The 19,299-nt window shown below is 48.5% G+C and overlaps 1 protein-coding gene across 4 annotated transcripts in view; it reads left to right on the top strand.

Annotated features, from left to right (window-relative positions):
• NRP2 (neuropilin 2) overlaps nt 1–19,299 on the top strand; it is an 89,413-nt gene that overhangs the window by 60,017 nt on the left and 10,097 nt on the right. For 2 of the 4 annotated variants that reach the window (XM_034065702.1, XM_034065701.1), the window contains exons 13-15: nt 3,540–3,802; nt 5,610–5,706; nt 8,112–8,132. In XM_034065702.1, the coding sequence (XP_033921593.1) occupies nt 3,540–3,802; nt 5,610–5,706; nt 8,112–8,132 (381 nt within the window). Of the gene's footprint in view, nt 1–3,539; nt 3,803–5,609; nt 5,707–8,111; nt 8,154–14,904; nt 17,813–19,299 lie in introns of those variants that run through there. The other 2 variants (XM_034065703.1, XM_034065704.1) reach the window with 2 other exon arrangements.

The raw sequence follows: 19,299 nt of genomic DNA, 5'->3' as shown, positions 1-19,299 counted from the left end.
AGGGGGCAGCTGTCATAGCTTGTGCTTTCAGCCTGACCCAGACCACAAGGCTTCATCCCCCACTGCCCCTAATGTCCTCTCAGATGGCTTGCTAGCAGGAGGGCACGGGTATGCCAAGAGGAAACCACATTGGCCAGATGGTTTGTTTGCAGAGCCCGGCTGGTGATTTATCTAGGACTTGCTGCCATTCACATACAAGTGACTCTGCCATCATCTGGCTGGGGTGGTTTCGTGTTCACGGTCCTTTGGCTCTCGTATATCCAGATGATCCCATAAATCTTCCATGAGATTTATGCCGTAGCGTCAGTTGCAAAAGCAGTGGTAGGTTAAAATGCCTGAGGCAGGTTTGTCCTGCCTTTTTTGAGCCAGCAGGTTGAGCTGCCAGTGCCAGTTTGGTGGGGGATGTAGCTGCAGTGTTATCTGGAATAGAGGCTGCAAAGCAAAGTTCTGGGAAAGAGATTAAAATGTATTTCTGATCCTGGAAGAATTGATCAGCTCATCATTGCAAAGCTCCCTTCAAGTGTTTTAGCAAGCAAAATCAGCCTTTCAGGTTCTTCCTGTGCCAAACACTTCCATTGACTGTATCAAACAGAGCAGCTCCTGGAACCACTGAGCTCCCACATGCTGTTCCAACAATCAGCTCCACAGTGCCCTTGTTCAGTCAATCTCAGCAAATTTGCAGGGCTTTTCAGAAGGTCCAGCTAGTGATCCAGCCATTTCATCTTCAAATGATGCAGAAAGACATGTCTGCTTGCACTCAAGTTCTCCACTCCAGAAACTGGTACCAAGAGGGGAGCATGTGGTGCCCAAACCTTCACTGCTACCTGCAGGGGAGCATCTGGGTTCGTTGCCTGAAGACTGATCCTCCCCACAGCCATAGGGACTGCCAGTAGGTCCTGGAGAGCTCTATGGGCCCCAGCAAGCACTGGGCAGGGAGAATAAGAGAAGCAGGATGTGGGAGGCCTCCTGTGGGTCTGAAGGAGCCTGTGCAATTGAGGGGGACATTGGCTGCAGTTTAGGGGTATCTTTGATACCACAGTCTGATAGGAATGGAAACAAACAGAAGGTCATTGTCATCCCTGGCAGGAGGGATGTGACTCAGAAGCACAAAAGCTCTTTTCCTGAAGTGATGGAGGCAATGGCACTGGGTACCAGCAGCTCCCAGTGGAGGGTGTGGATTGTGGTGGGTGTTCAGCTGCACAATAAACACAGTCTCCTGTGGGCTTTGGGTGGATGCAAGGATGGCTCACATCCCTGCACTCAGCCAGGCTGCCTAAATACTGGCACCAAAGGTCGGTCCTGAACTTTGAGGATCTGGATTTAATCATTCTTGATCCTGGGTGGTGCTTTTATTAAAGATTTGCCTGTGAGACCATTTCAGCTGTGAGATAATTGTGCGATCACAGTCTGATTTGCTGTTCCACCTTGTTTGTTGTTGCTGCTTTTCTCTTTGAAGAGGCTTGTAGTGAATTACAAAAAGAGGATTTTAATTCAGGAGACCTTGATGACTTATTATGCCTTATCGCTCCTTAAGCATGGAGTACAGCTTGTGCTTTTTTTTTTGCCTTCCTCCACTTGTTTATCTCCCACATCTCCTCCACCACTACCACTCTGAGGTAAATCACAAGAACACTCCTCCATTAGAGAACGGCATGGTACTTTTTCAAGTGATTCACTCAAGCAGGAGTGGGCAAACATGCTTTCATCTCTTTCTCTGCTATTGTTTGTTGGCATAAAGTGCCAAGTGGTCCAGGTACATTTCATGGATGCTGGAAAATATTGCTGGAAAATGTTGCTCTTTCTTTATGTGGCCGGTCAGAGACAGATTGGTCCTTCACGCAGCACAGTCACTGCAAGTTCATATGGAGCGGATACGCTTTTGCAATGTCTTGACCATACATCCCAGGAGCAGAGTGATGGCAGATCTTTCTGCTGTCCTGTCCTACATTGATCTTAGAAAGCTGTGTAGCTCAGGGTGGTCGGTTTCAGCCCAGCTCCCTGGCAGTGACAAACTTGCTGCAGGACCAGTGGCTGTGCAACCAGAGACCCATTTTCCCTGCTCTAGGATGTTACAGAAGTGCTGAGCAGCAGCGAGGTCAGCTGCTTTTGCCTGCGTGGAAGCTGTCTTTCCACGCCCAGGGTCTAAGTTCAGGTCTCTCTGGTTTTGGAGGTGTTTTGGGTGCACTTTGTGAGATTCTCAGTTCAGACACTACTCTTCTGCCATTGCTGTGGGCAGTGAAGCCACAGAGGGAGCAGGGCAAGCAGGATCCAAGCTGCTGCATAGTGCTTTGTCCATCAAGTGCAGCAGGCTAAGATGTGAGGAAAGGAAGTGACAGACCCTTAGGTGTGGCCCTAGGGCAGACATAACCCCCATGGGCTACAGGAGAGCTGGCATGAAGCACCAGTGACATTTGCCCACTGTGTAGCAAGAGAAACACATTCGTTCTTTTGTTGAGTGAAATGCAAAATACAGCAATATCCTGTTGGCCTGTCTCTGTTGCCTGGTACTGCAGGGCAACCCCGGGACTCCAACTTGCCATTGGACATGATGAGGGGGACAGGTAGGGATCACATCTGCTATACACTTGGCTTTCAGTCTGTGCTAAGGGACTTCAGGCATTCAAGCTGCAAATGGGAAACTCCTTGAGGAGGCTTCTCATTGGAGAGGGCTGGAAACCAATGATTCCTGCACAGGGATTTGTATCCATGGGCTTTTGCTGCTATTGATATTCGTATCAAGTATCTCCAATTCCAGTCTCAGCCTTGAATTTCTCCTGAGATATCAAACGTACTGAATCTCCTCCCCAAGGACTGCCAAAAAGCATGGCACAATTCAGTGTAATGCTAAAACAAGTGAATCCCCACTTTATGTATTTCAGCTGCCTTCAAGTTTGCAGCTACCCAGTTGTTACCTGTGCATACTTCGCTCACTGGGACCACGTCCTTCCTCTGTTCTGTGCTTTAGGGGCTGTTTTGCTGCACTACAGAAAAACTGAGAGCCAAGCTTTCCTGTTGTTGTGCATATCCTCAAAATTGTCAGCTAGATCCTGATTGTGGAGTATTTACAGCTGGGCATGAAAAGAGGCAGGATGAACACAGCTTGACATCCCCATCCCGAGATGAGTTTTCAGTGCTGGCAGTTAGAAAAACCCACCTCAGGCTTGTTCACTGAGCGAGCTCCCAGCAGAATAAATACACCCCCCTGCCAATGTCATTACCATGGCATTGCTGCTTCTGACAATAACTGCTCTTTAATTTCCCCTAATTATGTCGCTCTTTGGCTTACCGCTTTCTGGTGTTGCTGCTGGTCTCCTGCTGGGACAGACAGACTGGTGAGGGAAGTGTGCTCCTCAATGCCCTGCCCAGGGTGCAGCAGTGGCATGGCTTGCTGTGCATACAAGTGGATGCCAGCGTGAGACCCCATTCCTGCAGGCACGGGTGTGAGAGCACTGCCAAAGCTACCTGGCAGGAGGTGAGACACTTGTTGCAAGGGCCCACAGAATATAATATCATATAATGGTGTTTTTCTCTTTGTACAGATGGCAAGAATTACCTGCAGTTGCAGAGCAGTGGAAGGAGGGAAAGCCTGCGAGCCCGGCTCATCAGCCCCACCATCTACCTGCCCCGGAGTGCTGTCTGCATGGTCTTCCAGTACCAGGCGTGGGGCAGCAACGGAGTGATGCTACGGGTCTGGCGTGAAGCCAGCCAGGAGCACAAGGCACTGTGGGTCATCATGGAGGACCAAGGGGAGGAGTGGAGGGAAGGCCGCATCATCTTGCCAAGCTATGACATGGAGTACCAGGTAAGATGCTTAGGGAAGGTGTCTTGGACCGGGCAGGCATCTCAGCATCTTTATTTCAGTGTTTCAGAGCCAGGGCCCATTCATCATTAGGGAATGTGGCTGTTTTCATTATGTTTCTCAAGTTACCATAGTAACTAAACGACACTGTTTGTTATTCAGACAGTGCCTGTCTTCTGCACAGACTTGGGCCTTTGTTCAGCCTGTTGCCTTTTATATTCCTCAAGTCTCCCTCTTTCCAAATACTTCCCTTTTTTGTTTCAATTTGTTCTGTGTTTTTCCCACCCTCCCAACTGATGGTCATCAGGTAGTCTGACGAGAGGCACAGCTCCAGGGAGCAAACCCAAACCCTGCAGCCAGGAGAAGTGGGAAGCTGGAAGGGAGCATGGCCAGCTCTTAAGGGTAGGCAGCAAACAGCCCTTCCCCAGTCTCCATGAATCCATTTCTCAGATGCCTCATTAGACCAGATCAGAGGGCTAGGTGCAGTGCTGTCAGGAGATCAGAGGAAGGGAAGGGATGAGCTGGAGGGAGCTGTGCTGCTTGCTGCAGCCGCCTGAGTCCCTCTGGCACGGCTGTGCCAGCACCCCACGGAGAGGCTGCTGCTTCCAGGAGTGCCTTTGGCATGGTTAGCCCTTCCAGGCAGTGTGCCGTTCGCTGGGGAGCCAGGGCTACTGTTGTCACTTGCTAATGAGCATCAGCACAGCATCCAGCACCCTCCAAAGCAGAAGGCAACACACTCGCAGGCTTGAGGTAGCACTTCAGTGACCACCCCTGCAGGGAGCAGCCTGCTCCAGCCAGCTTCCAGCCCTGACCCTGACCCTGAGAGCTGCTGCCTCCCATGTGGAACGATGGCCCGAACTTGGGACCAACAGCTCTGACTCTCTGTGTCCTCCACAGTCAGATGCTAAGCCCTTTAGGGAGGTGTCCTGGGCTGCCCAGGCATCCCAGACAGAAGGGGTCACCTAACTGGGGAGAGGAGGTTTGTGAAATACATAGCCCTATGAAATTATTTTGTCCCTCGAGAGTAGGCAGGGAGATATACAGCAAAAGCTTTGCACTGGGGCTGCATGGCGAGTTTGCATGTGTGTGTTTGGCTTTTTAATAAAATACCAGTAAACACAATATGCCTGCAGATAAGAATGATGGGCACTGGCTGACTAGTTTGTGCATTAAATGTGAATATGCCGGCATTAGCTAAATAACAGCATCATTATGTAAATATGCAAGTCTCTCCACTCAGCAGTTCTTAGAGCTAACGACTCTATTTATTTTTGTAAATATATTTTGCCTGTGATTAAGTAGGAATAAATTGACCCTTCTCCGCTAACATCTCAATACTTCTGATGTAATATTAATGGGAACAACACTTTACTGTTAATGTAGCCGTGCATTTTGTGTCCTTCCCATCCTTTTTCTGATCGTAGTCCAGTTAATACCACAGGCTGGATCTGCTGCTTCTGTTAGTCAGTGTTATGTGCCACTTGCATCGTTTGTGCAAGGGCCGGGGGGTAGCCTGCAATGCAGAACATTGATTCACTGGGTCTTTCTGTTCCGTGCGAGAGGCATTTAACTGAACAAATTGTAAGCCATGTGCTGCCAGGCCAGGTTATGATCTCTCTGCAGAGCCTATCCCTGCAGGGCAGCTTTCACTGGGGAAGGGGTGGCAGAGGCAAGGCAAGAAGCAGGACTAGTCTCAGGTTATCCGCAGGTGTGCAGGGAAGGCTGGGAGCACGTTTGCTGCCCTTTCCCTCAGGAGTAGCAGCCACACTGTGCCTCCCAGCACTGACATTTCTGTTCCGGTTTCCCACAGATCGTGTTTGAGGGATTTATACGCAATGGCTATTCGGGAGAGCTCGCCCTCGATGACATCCGGCTAGGCACCGACATCCCCCTGGAGAACTGCATGGGTATGTTCCACGTCTAGCCACGGGGCCAGGGGTGGCTGGTGGGGCTGGAGAACTTTCCTGTGCAGGCTCCATGGGCCACCTCTACCCTGCTTATGGTACTGGGAATTTTGGATCTCAGCTGGGACTTTGCTTGCTTATGAAGGAAATGAGGGGGACTCAGTCTCTGCGGAATGAGGGCTGTTAGTGCAAGAGGCAGGAAGCACATGTCTGTGCCATGCAAAGCTGGAAGAGAAGCTGAGGGTTACTGAGGACTATTCTGCGTGATAAGGACATACACCAAATTTAAAAGGAAAGTGCTGGACAAAGGAAACCAGCTGTCAGTCAGTATTACACGCTTAGAGGGGGCAATGAGTTCAAAAGGAGTCTTCTCTAATAAGAAAGAAAATAGCAGAGGGGTTTTACAGCAGTGTTAACAGCATAACAAAGGAAATTTTTGTCCTAGAATTCACCGTTCCTGAACCAGGCCAAAAGCCAGGTGGATTCATTCAATGTGAAAGGCAGAGAGGACTTTAAAATATCAAAAAAAAAAGGCAAAAAAAGTGTGTTTTAGCACTTTGCTGGTGGAGCCATTGATCTACGCTGTTCCCCTAACTGGCATATCCATGTGTGCACTCTGATGGCTCTTGTGACCATCTAGGTTGGATGTGGATTTAGAGCCATCCCAGTTGAGCATGGGACCAGCAGTATTCCTTTAGTGGGCTCTGTGCTGAGAGCTGCCCACAGTGGCTGCATTTCTGCATGGCCTGGGTGAGGCAAGTTTAACTGTCCAACACCCACAAAGTGTCTGACCCCTCCTGAAGTCAGTGCAAAGTCAGGTAGAGCAGAGTCTCTCTCCCCGTTGGGCTTTGAAAGGCCCCATTCAGTGAAGCTCTTCTCCCTCACCAAGGGAGAGGAGGATCCCAGTGCCTCCTAACCTAAGAGGGACCAACGCTCTCTTCCAAGGGCTGTATCTCAGGCGAGGAGGTGCAAGACAAATTGTGCCCGGCAAGGGCTGGTCGCATATCTTGCCACCCTGTGCAGGCAGGTGATGGTGAAGATGGTGCAGGAATCAGCATTAATAATAGAACAGAGACCAGGACTGCCCCAGAGATGCTCTTGTGCGCTGTCAGTCTCAGAGTCTTTGATGCTTTGAACTCTGTTGTCTCCCATCTGCCAAAGGAGCTAATACCCCATATGTCAAATTCCCTGTGTTTAAGATTCGACAGTGGCGTTTTAATCCCTTGCCTTCTATGGCATTAAAGAGAAGCAAGTCTGGTGATTAGCACTAATAACATTTCCTATCTAACTTCTTTTGAGCTCAGCAGTTCACCTAGCTCCAGTGTTTCTGTATCTTGGGCCTCATGAACCTAAAGCTTAACATTTCAAAACAAAAACATTAGTAAATTATAAAGTTTCAAGCATTGCCAGCCCTAAAAATAACACCAAACTGCTGTGCAAAATTATTTGTCCCATTCCAGAAAGTTGAACAGGAATCTTCAAACCCATAAGGGTAGTTTGTTTCACATCATTTCTAACAAAGGGCTCCCACTGCAAACTTTAATATAACTCATGGGTCATTTCCAATGTAACCAAAATAATAATGAAACAGCAGAGATACAGTGCTACTCCCTCTCTCTCAGAGCCATGAGAATATCTGACACCAGCACAAGCTACTCCTGTTTTTTCAGATCTAATCCTGGGAAGTAATCTGATTCCTTTTTAGCGTGAAAGAATGCTAATAAGTCACAATAGTTTTTTCCTTTGACAAATGTGTCATTCACATTCTGAACTTGAGTGATGATTTCATAGCACTCAGTAGAGCCAGAGTCTCCTTCTGTGACTCACAGGCATAATGTAGAAGTAATCTAAAAATAATCAGAAATCTATTACTTCTGCAAGAAAGTAATCAGTAATAAGTGCCAATTATTGCTTTTCAGATCCAGTAATTTGTAATAGATTACTTCTTCAAAGAAAGAAGAAAAAAAATTGCTTGCCTTTGTTTCTTGTAGCTATGAGATAGAGAGGAGCATGGCATCGATGCCCAGAAGTAACACAGTTCCCATGTGAATAACAAAGCCAGAGTTGAGCCAGACACAAAACTGCTCTTGGAAATTTAGGGGGTTTCAGGGTTTCACCACTGAGCTGGTGGGGCTTTGCCATTGGATGACTCAGGCCAGCCAGCTGAATCCAAATTACCCTCAACCTCAGACATGTTTTCCTCTGAAGTCTTGAGTCGAAGCTTATTACATGTCTGAGAGTGTTTGTCCCTGTCCTGGTGAGGTTGGCTAGCACACACTCTGTTCCCAGCAAGTGGCTTCTGTGGGGCCACAAGCCTGCTCCGCTTGGCCGCTGCAAATCAAGAGACATGAACTGTGTCCTTATAATAACCCCATCTCTGATACTAGGTTTTGGTTTTTCCTTTGCAGAACCCATCACAGCTTTCCCAGGTGAGAACTTCTACTTTCCAGGTAAAACTGCACTTCTCTTGGTGGTTTCTTTCTGCTGGCATGGGCTTTTACATCGAAGAAAAGTAATGTGTGTGCTTGTACAAACAGCAAATGTTCTGAGCATTGAAATGGCAAGTGAATGCTAAACCTCCTCCACCACAGCAGCAGGAGGTGGCACCCGCTGACTCCTGCTAGGTAACAGGGAACAGGCAAACACGAGTCACACTCTCTTGGGGTTCAATAGCATTAGGAAACCCACCATCATGAGGTACCCGGCCTTCTGAAAAGCAGGCAAGCCCACAATGGGAAGGCTGTGGAGTAAAGGGTAGTTATCACCTGACTTAAACAAGTAAACCAGTAACCAATTAAAAGTGAAATGAGGTGGCAATGACTTACATTCATTTGGAGGAGGTTGTTTTCTAGTTTATAGATGCTCTGGCACTGGTGGTGTTTGAACTGCTGGCAAAGGAGTTCGGAGATGGTGTGCTTGGAAGGGGAAGGGAGTTGGGAGGTAGAAGTGGGAGAACAAACTGCCATGAGGAGCTCTGAAGGTGACAGTCAATAAAAGGAAAACAAGGTGAAATGGTGCATTTAATAGCTTAATACTAGCCTGGAGGATAGAAACCGGCATTTGTCTGATCAAACCTACAGAGTAAGAGAAAAGGTGAGGAACTCGGAAAAACTGCCTCTCCCTGTGAGCAGTCAGCGGGGATGCTGCTTGTCTTGCTCTGGGGTGGGAAAAGCTGTCTGCTTTTGCAGGGAAGATCAGTTCAGTCTGTTTGAGGTTTTTTCCCTGTGTTTTGATTTTGGATTTTCTTTTCCTGCCCTCCTTTTCAGGAATGTGTCTGGGGGGTATGTTGTGATGAAGAGCAAACTTAGGGCTCCTCTTAACTTCATACTCACTTCTACTCTTCCCATCCCCTACTCTGCTGAAAGGTACAGCTGGGCTCTTCCCCAGAAACAGCCGCATTTCTGTGTGGGGCAAAGCTGTCTCTGGTGGGTATGTGTGTTGAGAGCTGTGCTAGTAAAAGAAAAGTACACAGAGACAGGAGTCATGTGTGCGACAATGTCCCTGGCATGTGAAGCAGGTTGTGGAACATTACCAATGGGAGGGACATCTACAGGGTGTAACACTGTATTTTACAATCATACACATATTGTAACAACTAGGAATTTGGGTTTGTAGGCTGCTTATTTATCTGCAACTCAGGCTTGTGGTGTTACTGAAAAGCTGCTGCAATATTCTCAGCAGACAAAGCCTCATGACCCTTCCTTACTTGGTACACCATCACTCTATGTTCTCCTGGGTCTGGTCTGGTGGCTATTTTGCAGACATCATCTTTGTCTTTTGGGGCTTGTAATGTGTGTTGTCTTCAGTTTGAACCCTCCTCTGGGTCTGTCCCAAAGTCCTGCTAACTCATGTCATTTCTTTTTCTGTTCACCCTGTGCCCTGCTGCCTATACGCCTCCCATTTCTACATCTTATCCAGCGTGCCTCAGAGCACACTGGCTTGGTAAGGACAGTGTTTTCTGTGCCTAGTACAGCAAGGCCCCTAAGCACCACAGCCAGATGCTGTTGTAGGCACCCCTTCCCATCACTTAGGAGCTCACCAGCTTGTGCCAGTGGGCTCCCACCCATTGCTAACGATACCCTAGCCCTGGATGAGCTGGAAAGACGGCAGGGAGTATCGAGATGTTCTGTGGCCCCCACTCCTACAGTTACATGATGAGCTGGGAAAGTAAGATGCCATTAAAAATAATAGCAAATCCTTCCTTCCCTGGCTTGGGAGCAAAGCTGAAAATACACACCTTCCAGGCTCTAGGATCACAAGGCAAATAAGAAGAGAATCGTGTGGGTGGAATATCTTTCAGCCTAGTGGGTTGGGATCTTATGAGACCAGTCAAGTGTGCTTAAACTGTGCTGCATTTGAGAGTTGATGCATCTCACCCTTAAAGAAAAGGTGTAACAATGGCTGGAAGCAAGGAGTTAGCTAAATACCTGGTTAAAAATCAGAGATGTATTCCAAAAAAGCATGGAGACAAACTGGGGAGAATTTGCCTTTGGGATGGTCCCACACTGAGTATCCCAAAATCAAGACAGGGATATCTTCCTGGAGAAATGACAGGCAGCAACTAAGGGGTTGAGGTTGACACTGGTTTTGTGGCATTCAGATTAGAGGAGTGTAATACTTGCTTTCATCTGTGCCATCTATGGAATTTTCATGTTGCTTGTCCACAGCAGTTAATGTCAGTGATTTCACAGAGGAATACGAGCAATGGCAGAGCAAGGCAGGCAGCCCTCTAGGAGGCTCTCTGGAAAGGATTTTCTCCTTTTTTCTTCCCCAGAGGATTTTTGCTCTTTCTTCTTTTTTGGGTTTTTATTTCTGCTGCTGCATGGCTCTAAAACTGGCTCCTGTGGAGTCTCTCCTGTTAGGAAGAAGAGGGGGCTGTACCTGGCCAGGTTGGAGGTGTAAGCGCAGGAGCACACCCGGATGCAATTGTCTGCCATTTAGGGATTAAATAAGGTTTCCACTGAGCAGTCTCCCAAGCCACGCATAAACAAAGCACCCACAAACGCGACAGCAACAGCAGGAGGCACTTCTTCATTGAGACAAGAGTCCTAGTGAATAAACAAGGAAGGGCAAGTGTGTGTGTGTGTGTGTGTGTGTGTGACAGAAGGCAAAGGGGAGTGGAAAAATTATTAAGTTACAAAGATGGATTTTTTTTCTCCATCTCCCCAAGCAGGGAACTTTTCCACTGATACAAGAGAAAACTTCCAGAGAGCAGCAGAGCCAGTAAAAACAGAGCAGATAACATCAGCGCTGTGTGCTGAGTGGATGGGCAGCTATATTTAGTGGCTGACAGTGTAAGGAAGAACAATCATTAGTGTTGGGAATTGGCTTCATTAGGGCTCAGAGACAACTGAGTGTGATTCCTTAATGACTTCAGTTCCTAAATGAACTCTCCAGACTTCTGCTATCTCCTCAGCAGGCTGCGAAGTGCGGAAACAGGGGCCAGGGAGAGGCTCTGCACTACCCCTCATGCTTGCAGCCCCGCCTGCTGCACAGGGACATCTGGAGTAGGTCAGAGCCAAGCAGAGGTTGTCCTGAATCTACAACTGCCTCGAGATCCCCCAGGAGTCCTTCCCATGAGCGGGACCATCTGGGGCACATTGTGCTGCCTCCCTTCATCCCCAGACAGGCAGAGGTGTGTGGGGAAGGGGCAAGGAGCACAGGCTCAGTGCTGTGGTGTGTGTTCCTTTGTTAACAGACCCACCTTTTTTACTCCCTGCCCTGCACTGTAATGTACAGCCATTAGAAAGCCATGGAAACCTTCCTCCTCTCTATTCTTCAGATGGGAGTGCTGTTCTCTTACAGGCTCCAGAGCTGTCAGCATCCCTGACACCTGCCCCCCCTCTCCCCACTCCAGTTTCCACCAGCGGGGCCAGTGCATATCAGTGGTGTGAGCAGCTGTTTGCCTGTAAATCTCTCAATGGACCAAGGTGCTGTGTAAGCAGTGACTGTCACTGAGTATAAACATGAGTGGCCTCTGCACAGTGAGCAGCCCCATGCTCTTCCTGGGGGTCAGCCCCATGCCCCAGCACTGTCAGGCGCAGGCAAGGCGTTGCTGATCCATCAGGGATGGCGGTGGGCTGTGTATGGGTGTGGGATGGCTTCTCCAGTGGGATCTGTGCTGGAGACAGCAGCAGGTTATTGGTTGTGAAATACGAATCCGCTTCTCTAAACAAGATAACAAGGTTTTACTAAGGGACAAAGTCAATAAAGCAAAAGCAAACAGCGCTGGGCGCGTGACCGTAGTCAGAGGCGCAAATGATTAGTATTTGTTACAGGTTTATATACTTTCACAATTCCATTAGTCACATGCATATTCATAATCCCTGCATATAGGCAGGCAACATTATAATTAAGTCCAGTAATTTATTATCATAAGTCTCCTCCTCTTGGCGTCTGCACACTGCTCTTCAATAATTGTGGGCAGGGGTCTTGAGGATGAAGTAATCAGTCTTCCTCATGTGAGTAGGGGTCTTCAAGATGAAGTAAACAGTCTTCCTCACAGTGTGCTTTTCACCTTTGGCCCAGTTGGACGTCCCAGTAATTACACAACTCACTAAAACCAGCCATATCTGTAATTATTCTAATAACTAACAAAGGTTTGAAACAGTGTGACCTTCCTGCAAAATTTATAGCAGGACAGGAGTATCCCAAGCTAGCAGATGTTTGGGAGGCTCTGTCTTTGAACTAACTGATAAGTACAAGGATGGTGTGAAATAACTCTTTCATGCTTAGTGGGGTCACTAAATCTTGTTATCTCACCACAGACTTACAACACAAACATTGTTCTTTAAAACTAAAGATACTTTAGAGGACCAGTGTGAAACAGTTAACGCACATTTAGTGGGGCCACTAAATTCCACAGGTTAACAACATAAACATTGTTCTCTTTCTACAACCTAAGTTAAGCTAAAAAGTACTTTATATTTTACAGGCACTAGCTTTTCTTCTATCAAGCATGCAAACCCCCCCCCCTTTTTCTTCTTTTTAACTTTACAGATTCTTCTACTATACAACTCCGGTTCGCTCATCTTATGTCTTTATTGAGCTTTGGTTTTGTTACTATAAACTCATATAATTATATCCACATAACCACACTTATGATTTGCAAAAGCCAATATATGTATGTGTTTATCACATTGGTGATGCTCACTCTGGTGGGGACTGATGCCAGCCCCAAGGGGTGTCCCACACTGACACCCCCATGTAGGAATGTGCTGCTTCTGTTCCCCCACACCAGGGTGGTCGGTGAAAATAGAGGAGGAGGGCGTAGGGCTGCCTGCTCCCTGTTTTTCCCACCCCCAACATACATCCCACCCTGTGTCCCCCTCTCTTAGGCGCTGGGGGGGGGAGGCAGGAGCAACAGGGCCACCCCCTCCCCAGCCCCCCCCATTCCTGGCAACGAAGGGTAGCTGGGGTGAGAGGAGGTGAGGGTGGTGTATCTGGCAGGTAGGCTTCTCCTGAGACATCCGAATTCCTTGCGTACAATGACAAATATGTGGGTGGTTCCCAGCCTGCTGCTCTGTAAAAGCAGGACTTGGCTTGGCTGTGTGGGGCTTCTTTCTTGGTTTTGAGGCTTTTTTCTGTTGTAGCTATGTATCTGGGTGCAGTGTTCATTCTTGTTCTTACTCCCTGTGCTCGGGTTTTGGGGGATGGGGAGAGGAAGAAAGCCTTGTGATTGCATTTTCCCTCATCCTCTGTGCCACCAGCAGCAGAAAAGCTGTCTCCATCCCAAGTGTGGAAGCCAGTGGCTCTGCTGCCAGGGCAGTGTTCGTAGGGGAGGGCAGAAACTGTGCTGTGAGATGCCCTTGCTGCTAGCAAAGTGCGCACATCCTGCACTGTTCTGCTTTTCTTCCTTGGCATCCTCTGAGCCTGCTGAGGAAACCAAGCTGGAGTTGGTTAGAGCAGAACTCAACAGTATGGTGACACCAAACTGCAGGAACCCCAAATTCTGCTTGCCAGCACCTACAGGCCGTGCCCCCCACAGCATGCCAGGGGCAAGAGGAGAAGACAAGCAGAGTAGGGGGTCAACCTATCCAGCACCAGAGCAAACCCTTTGAGAGCTTCCCTGGGGACTTCGGACCCCTTGAAGTAGCCAGTGAATAGATGTGGTGTAGAACTGCATCTCTCTGGAGTTATGTACACAAGCGGAGCTGGGGAGGTGGGAGCAGTGTGTGCAGGAGGAACAGCACAGAGCTGGTTTTGGGCCGTGTGTGTCAGCACAGACACCGATGCTTGGTGCCAGCCAAGGCACGTGTGTGCGTGCTTGTGCGGGCTGGCAGTGAGGTCCTGTGGCGGCTGACCACCAGATGTGTGCACAGCTGTCCCGGGATGACCTGGGAAGGGAGAACAGCGCCTTGCAGCCCTGCCCTGCAACACACACTGCAGCTGCAGGAGTAGGAAGGGTTAGCCATTGCTGGGCTGAGCTTGGGCACTGCCTGCCCTTGAGTTCAAGGGAGGCAGGTACTTTTCCAGCCCTCCCTAGGGTGTGTTTGCTTTATCAGCATTAATTCATAGCCCTGGCTTGCTTAAGCTGTAGAGAGCATGAGTTTCTGATGTGAGTGTTGGGTTGAATTTCCTGTCTGTGCCATGTAAATAATTGCAACCATTCTTTCTTGCTTTGAAAAGTAATAAGGAAATCTCTAAGTCTGTGAATGGGCACCTGGTGAGAGCAGGTCTGTGTGCAGAGCACTTTCAGACTGGTATCTTCTTCTCTGTCTTTTCTTTTAGAACAGCAACTGTTTCTCCCTGTAACTTCTTTCCCAGTCTCCTGCTGTAACTTCCTTGCCCATCTGAGATTGTGCTCTTCCTCCAATTAGGAAAGTGATGTGTTTTGTCACTGCTTGACAACATCTGCCATGTGGAGGCAAAGCCAGGCAGCTGATCTGGAGAAGGCAAAAAAAAAGGGGGGCAGGAAGAAAACATTTGTTGATGCCAGAAATAACAGTAATAATAATGTGCATATGGAGTATGTATTGAAACCCAGGCAGCCTGATGAATTAAGAGGGAAGAAACAGGCCCCTTGAATATGTGGGCTCAGTGAATGCCAGGCTGTGCTCCCCCCCAGGCGCACACCCCATATCCGGAGGCAGCCCTGGCACCTCGTGTTACTCCGTGCTGTACTCTTGAAAGCATGTGTGTTTCTGTTTGTGCGTCTGCATGCCTCCCACCTAGCAACCCTGTTCTGTGTCTCCTCCCCAGGGGCAACCCTCCTGCCAGGGACCGAGCCCACAGTGGACACGGTGTCAGTGCAGCCCATCCCAGCCTACTGGTATTACGTTATTGCCGCCGGAGGTGCTGTTGTGGTGCTGGTCTCCGTCGCGCTGGCCCTTGTGCTCCACTACCACCGGTTCCGCTATGCGGCCAAGAAGAGCGATCACTCCATCACCTACAAAACCTCCCACTATGCCAACGGGGCCCCTGTGGCCGTGGAGCCCACCCTAACCATAAAACTAGAGCAAGACCCCAGCTCGCGCTGCTGAGAGCCGAACAGGAACGAGCGAACAAACAAAACACAAACCAGACAGACAGACAGAAACTAAGACTTCAAATACGTTGCCTCAGTTTTGCACTTTTTTCCTTACCTAGCATACGTGTGAACTCTTAGACATCTCTGTCCCTTCTCTGTCCCCCCCAGCCCTCCCTGAATCTTTTACAAACTCTAAACTAATGCTGCATCTTGGATCGCCAGAAGAGACACAACGCCCCTTCACTTCAGAAGTGAATGCTCCCTTTCGATTACTTTTCGAGGAGTCTGGGGGTGTCGGGTGGGGTTCTTTGTTTCCTTGTGTTTGTTTGTTTGGGGAGTGTTTTTTGGTCGATAGGCTCCTTTGGTTTGGGTTTTTTTTCCCTCCTCCCAGTAGGCAACCTGCAAGGGAACTTGATGGAGAGCCTGGAAGCTTGTGTGTGCGGCTCATGCGCGAGAGTGCTAAATCTGTGTCTGCGAGTGTGCATGGGAATGTGCGTGTCTGACTGACTGAATGTATATTTAGAAACAGCCCCTTTTTAATTTGCTTGTTGTTGCTTCTACTTGCACAGGGAATGTTTGTTTTGTTTTTCATTTCTCCCCCCTTCCCACCTCCCCTCTGGAAGGTCTGGGTCATGTTTATGGTAAATACCCCGATTTGTTTACTTGGGAAAGAGAGCAATGCTTTTTTGTTGCCTTATCTAGCTTTGGCTGGGTTTCTTGTTTGATAGTGTTAATGTCTCGGGTGCAAAATGAGAAGAGGCCAGGCTGGACAGTAGGAATGTCCACCTCAGAAAGCTAGAAGAATCCAGAGAGATTCATAGACATCCAAAAAGTAAGATCTCTCCATCTTATTCTTTCTGCAGCCAACATGATAACACAGCCATTGTTTGGAAGTGTGTGTGGGGAAATCTTCCTTCCCTCACCTGCAAGTGAATCTATTTAAAGTTGCCTTATATCAGAGAAGCTCATAATGAATGTTTTGTTTGTATCTGTTAAAGCCAGCCTTAGGGTAACACGTAGACTTCAGGAGGTCTAAGGTGGATGCTGAATACTGTAGTTTCTTGAGAACTGAAGGTTTATTTATTTTATAAGTATCCTTGCTCTGGGTGCTGATGGTTTTGCTTTTACACGGGAAAAGGGGAGAGGGCTCCTCCTTGTCTTTCTGCTAGGACGAGGATAGTTCCCCTTTCTGGGTCTTAGGTTTGTTTTTTTAACTCTGCCCAATTCATAGCTGCTGAATCACAAAAATTGCCAGTTGACTTTCTAGAATGTCAGTTAGTTTTGTGTTTGCTAATGTTCTGCTTCTTAAAGCATCAGTAGCATCTAGCAAGCAAAGCCTAGCAGGCACGCCTTGAGGGGCCCAGCTATTGCTACTGCTTTAACCAGGGAGGTGAGATGGAGCCTCTAACATGCCTCCTCCTGTTGAATGGCCCAGCATATTGTAGTGGAAATGCCTTACATAGATTACTGAATGATGAGATGCAAAAGTGGTTTGAATCCTTAACTCTAATCTGTTTGCAGGCGAGAAAAGTACCTCTAGTGAGCAAGGTTTGTGTTCATTTGTGCTGAGTGATCAGATTCCCTCCTCCCTCCTAAACTTGCTAGTGCTCCCCACCCATCCTTTGCCCATGAATATTGCATAGAATGAATTGAGACGAGCAGCTCTGTTAACTTCCCTGCAGTCTTGAGCTTCCTTTTGGTCTGGGGAAAAAGTGGAAACACAAACAGTGCTGTGCATGTGTGATATTGGCCCCTGTTGCAGTGGAGCCCTCTGCTTAGGGGATCTCTGTTGATGGGGTGTCAGTCTCCTCTCCCTCCCTTCCTTTATTCATGCAGCCTATTTTAGCTCACATGCTGTTTACCCAACAGAGTTCAGCGGGACCCCCTCAGCTGCAGCAGCAAGTGTCTAAAGCGTGCAGGGAGTGCAGAAAAGCCTGGGGTGATTTGGCATGGTGAGCACGTTAGGGGTAGTGGGTGCTCGGGGCAGCATCCCGCCAAGGTCAGACTCCCACGAGCTTTTCAAAGGCAGCAGTGCTGTCCCTGTCCCAGCAGAGATGGAAGGGACCTGGGTGAGCTCCTGTCACCTTGCAGGTAGTGCTGCCTAGAGAGGCAGCCCCTCGAGAGGGGCTTCCAGGGCCAGAATGCTTTCTCCGGGAGCCTTCTCATTATGCAGCACTGATGTTGCAGTGCATATGGTTGGTGATGTGAAATCCCAGCCATCCACTCCCCCTCAGCCAGCTCCAGATTAAAACAGATGTGAAATAGTGGCATGTGCTTGCTGCATTTTCAGGTCAGCCCAGGCCATGTCAGCAGATGATAGCATCCCATTTCCAGTCAGTTCAATCTCCCTAGGTCAGACAATCCCCTCACTTCAACCAGGTTCACCCCCATGGACGTAGCAAGTGCGCATCGGTGTGTCAGGGAGGAGAAAGTGGCACCCTGTCTTTCAAACCAAAATCACCAAAGACAAAACAGAAGGTCACTTCCTGATTTTTATTCCCAGTTCTCCCCTGCTCCTCGAGCCCTGACATCCCCAGCGTTGCCCAGTTGCCTGTGTGTGAAAAATATCTTGTGGAAATTTGAAACTCTTTGAAGATGTATTGTGTGGAATGTAATAAAATGATGATATTTTTATACAAATATCTGGGGGTTTTCTTCCTTCTTCTTTCTGTGCTAACGAGAACGCTGTCAGTTGAAGCAAAGCGGTGCTTCAAAACTCCATGTTTTCTTTTGGAGCATCAGGGCTGTTTGCTTTAGCGAAGTGAAGCATGCAGACACAGCTCCTGTGTGCGCACTCTGCCTCGCCGCATTCAGGATCAGGCCATTAGCAGCAGCTTTTAGATCCATTACATTTGTACCAGCCCGTAGTGGGAGTTTTGGGCAGCTGGACTGACACTGGGATTGTCTGGGGATTTCGACAGCGTTTCTTAAGTGCTAAATGGCTCACTGTGATTATGCAGAATGTCTCCAGCCGGGCCCCTGGAGACAGGACATCCGACTTCCCAGGGCCCTGGGGGCCGGCGTGGCTGCCAGCTCAGCCGAACCGTGCGCTCCGTCCATAAGCACAATGAGCACTGGGTAAGCCATTACCAAAATGAATAATGAAAATGGCAATGCATTCCTCTCCCATGAAACCTTTATTGGGCCTCTGCATGTCGGGCTGCATAGGAGAGCTGTGCAGGAGCAGCCCAAGCGTGGCAGCACCGAGGGTGTGTGTCCCCTGCCTTCCCTCCATCCGAGTCCTCTCAGCTTGTGACAGGGATCTCTGCTGCAGCATCTTCCCATCTTCTCTAGGTGTGCCTTTCGCCCCTTCAGAGGAGTTAGCAGCATTGCATTTCATGTGAAAGATATTTTGCTGCCAATTTGAGAGGTTTTCTTTCCCTTCTGCATTTATTTGCCTTCTATCATACTCTTTACTCTGGCATGCAGCTCAGCTTTGCAGTGAAACTTCCTGGCTTTACTAGGAATTCAGGCCATCAACAAAAAATAATTCAGATGTGATCTCTCACTGTGGGTGTTCAAACACAAACGGAGCTGAGGACCCATGCTATCTTTTCTTTAGCACTTTTTTCCCCCCCATCTAATTGTACAGCAAAGCCCATACACTTGTAATTTGCATTTCGTACACTTCAGTGACTGTCCAAGCAAAACTCAAAACAAATATGCACATGTGAAAAGCAGGGAGGGAGAGACTGGCTGATGGCTTCCCAACAAGGAGGAAAAAAATGCTGTGAAGTAAACAGACAAAAAGGGAGGAATCATTTGGGGTTTAATTATTCCTTATGTGCGCCACAGCCAGATTGACTGGGGAGCTGGGTGCTGCTCAGGCTGCAGCTCATCATAGGGAAGAAGGCAGCTAAAATGATCACACTTTGTTTAAGAAAAATACAACTTGGTGTGATTTTGATGCAACCTCTGCTGCAGGTAACTTCAGGCATTTAAGGGTCTATTTTAAAAGAAGAAGGGGTAGATGGGATAGCAGTAGGGGCTCCATATCTCAGAGTGTCATTAGGGGTGCAAGCTGCTGTCTCCTGCATGTCACAGGAAGGGTGCAGGCGTGAGTCCCCTGGCAGTATGTGGGGTGATGGTGTCTTTTCATCTCTGCAGTTGCTGCCGTGTTGTAGGGA

The sequence above is a fragment of the Melopsittacus undulatus genome, chromosome 8 (assembly GCF_012275295.1).
Source record: "Melopsittacus undulatus isolate bMelUnd1 chromosome 8, bMelUnd1.mat.Z, whole genome shotgun sequence".
Lineage (NCBI taxonomy): Eukaryota > Metazoa > Chordata > Aves > Psittaciformes > Psittaculidae > Melopsittacus > Melopsittacus undulatus.
The sequence above is the reverse complement of the archived record's forward strand: the minus strand, read 5'-3'. Positions and strand labels throughout refer to the sequence as shown.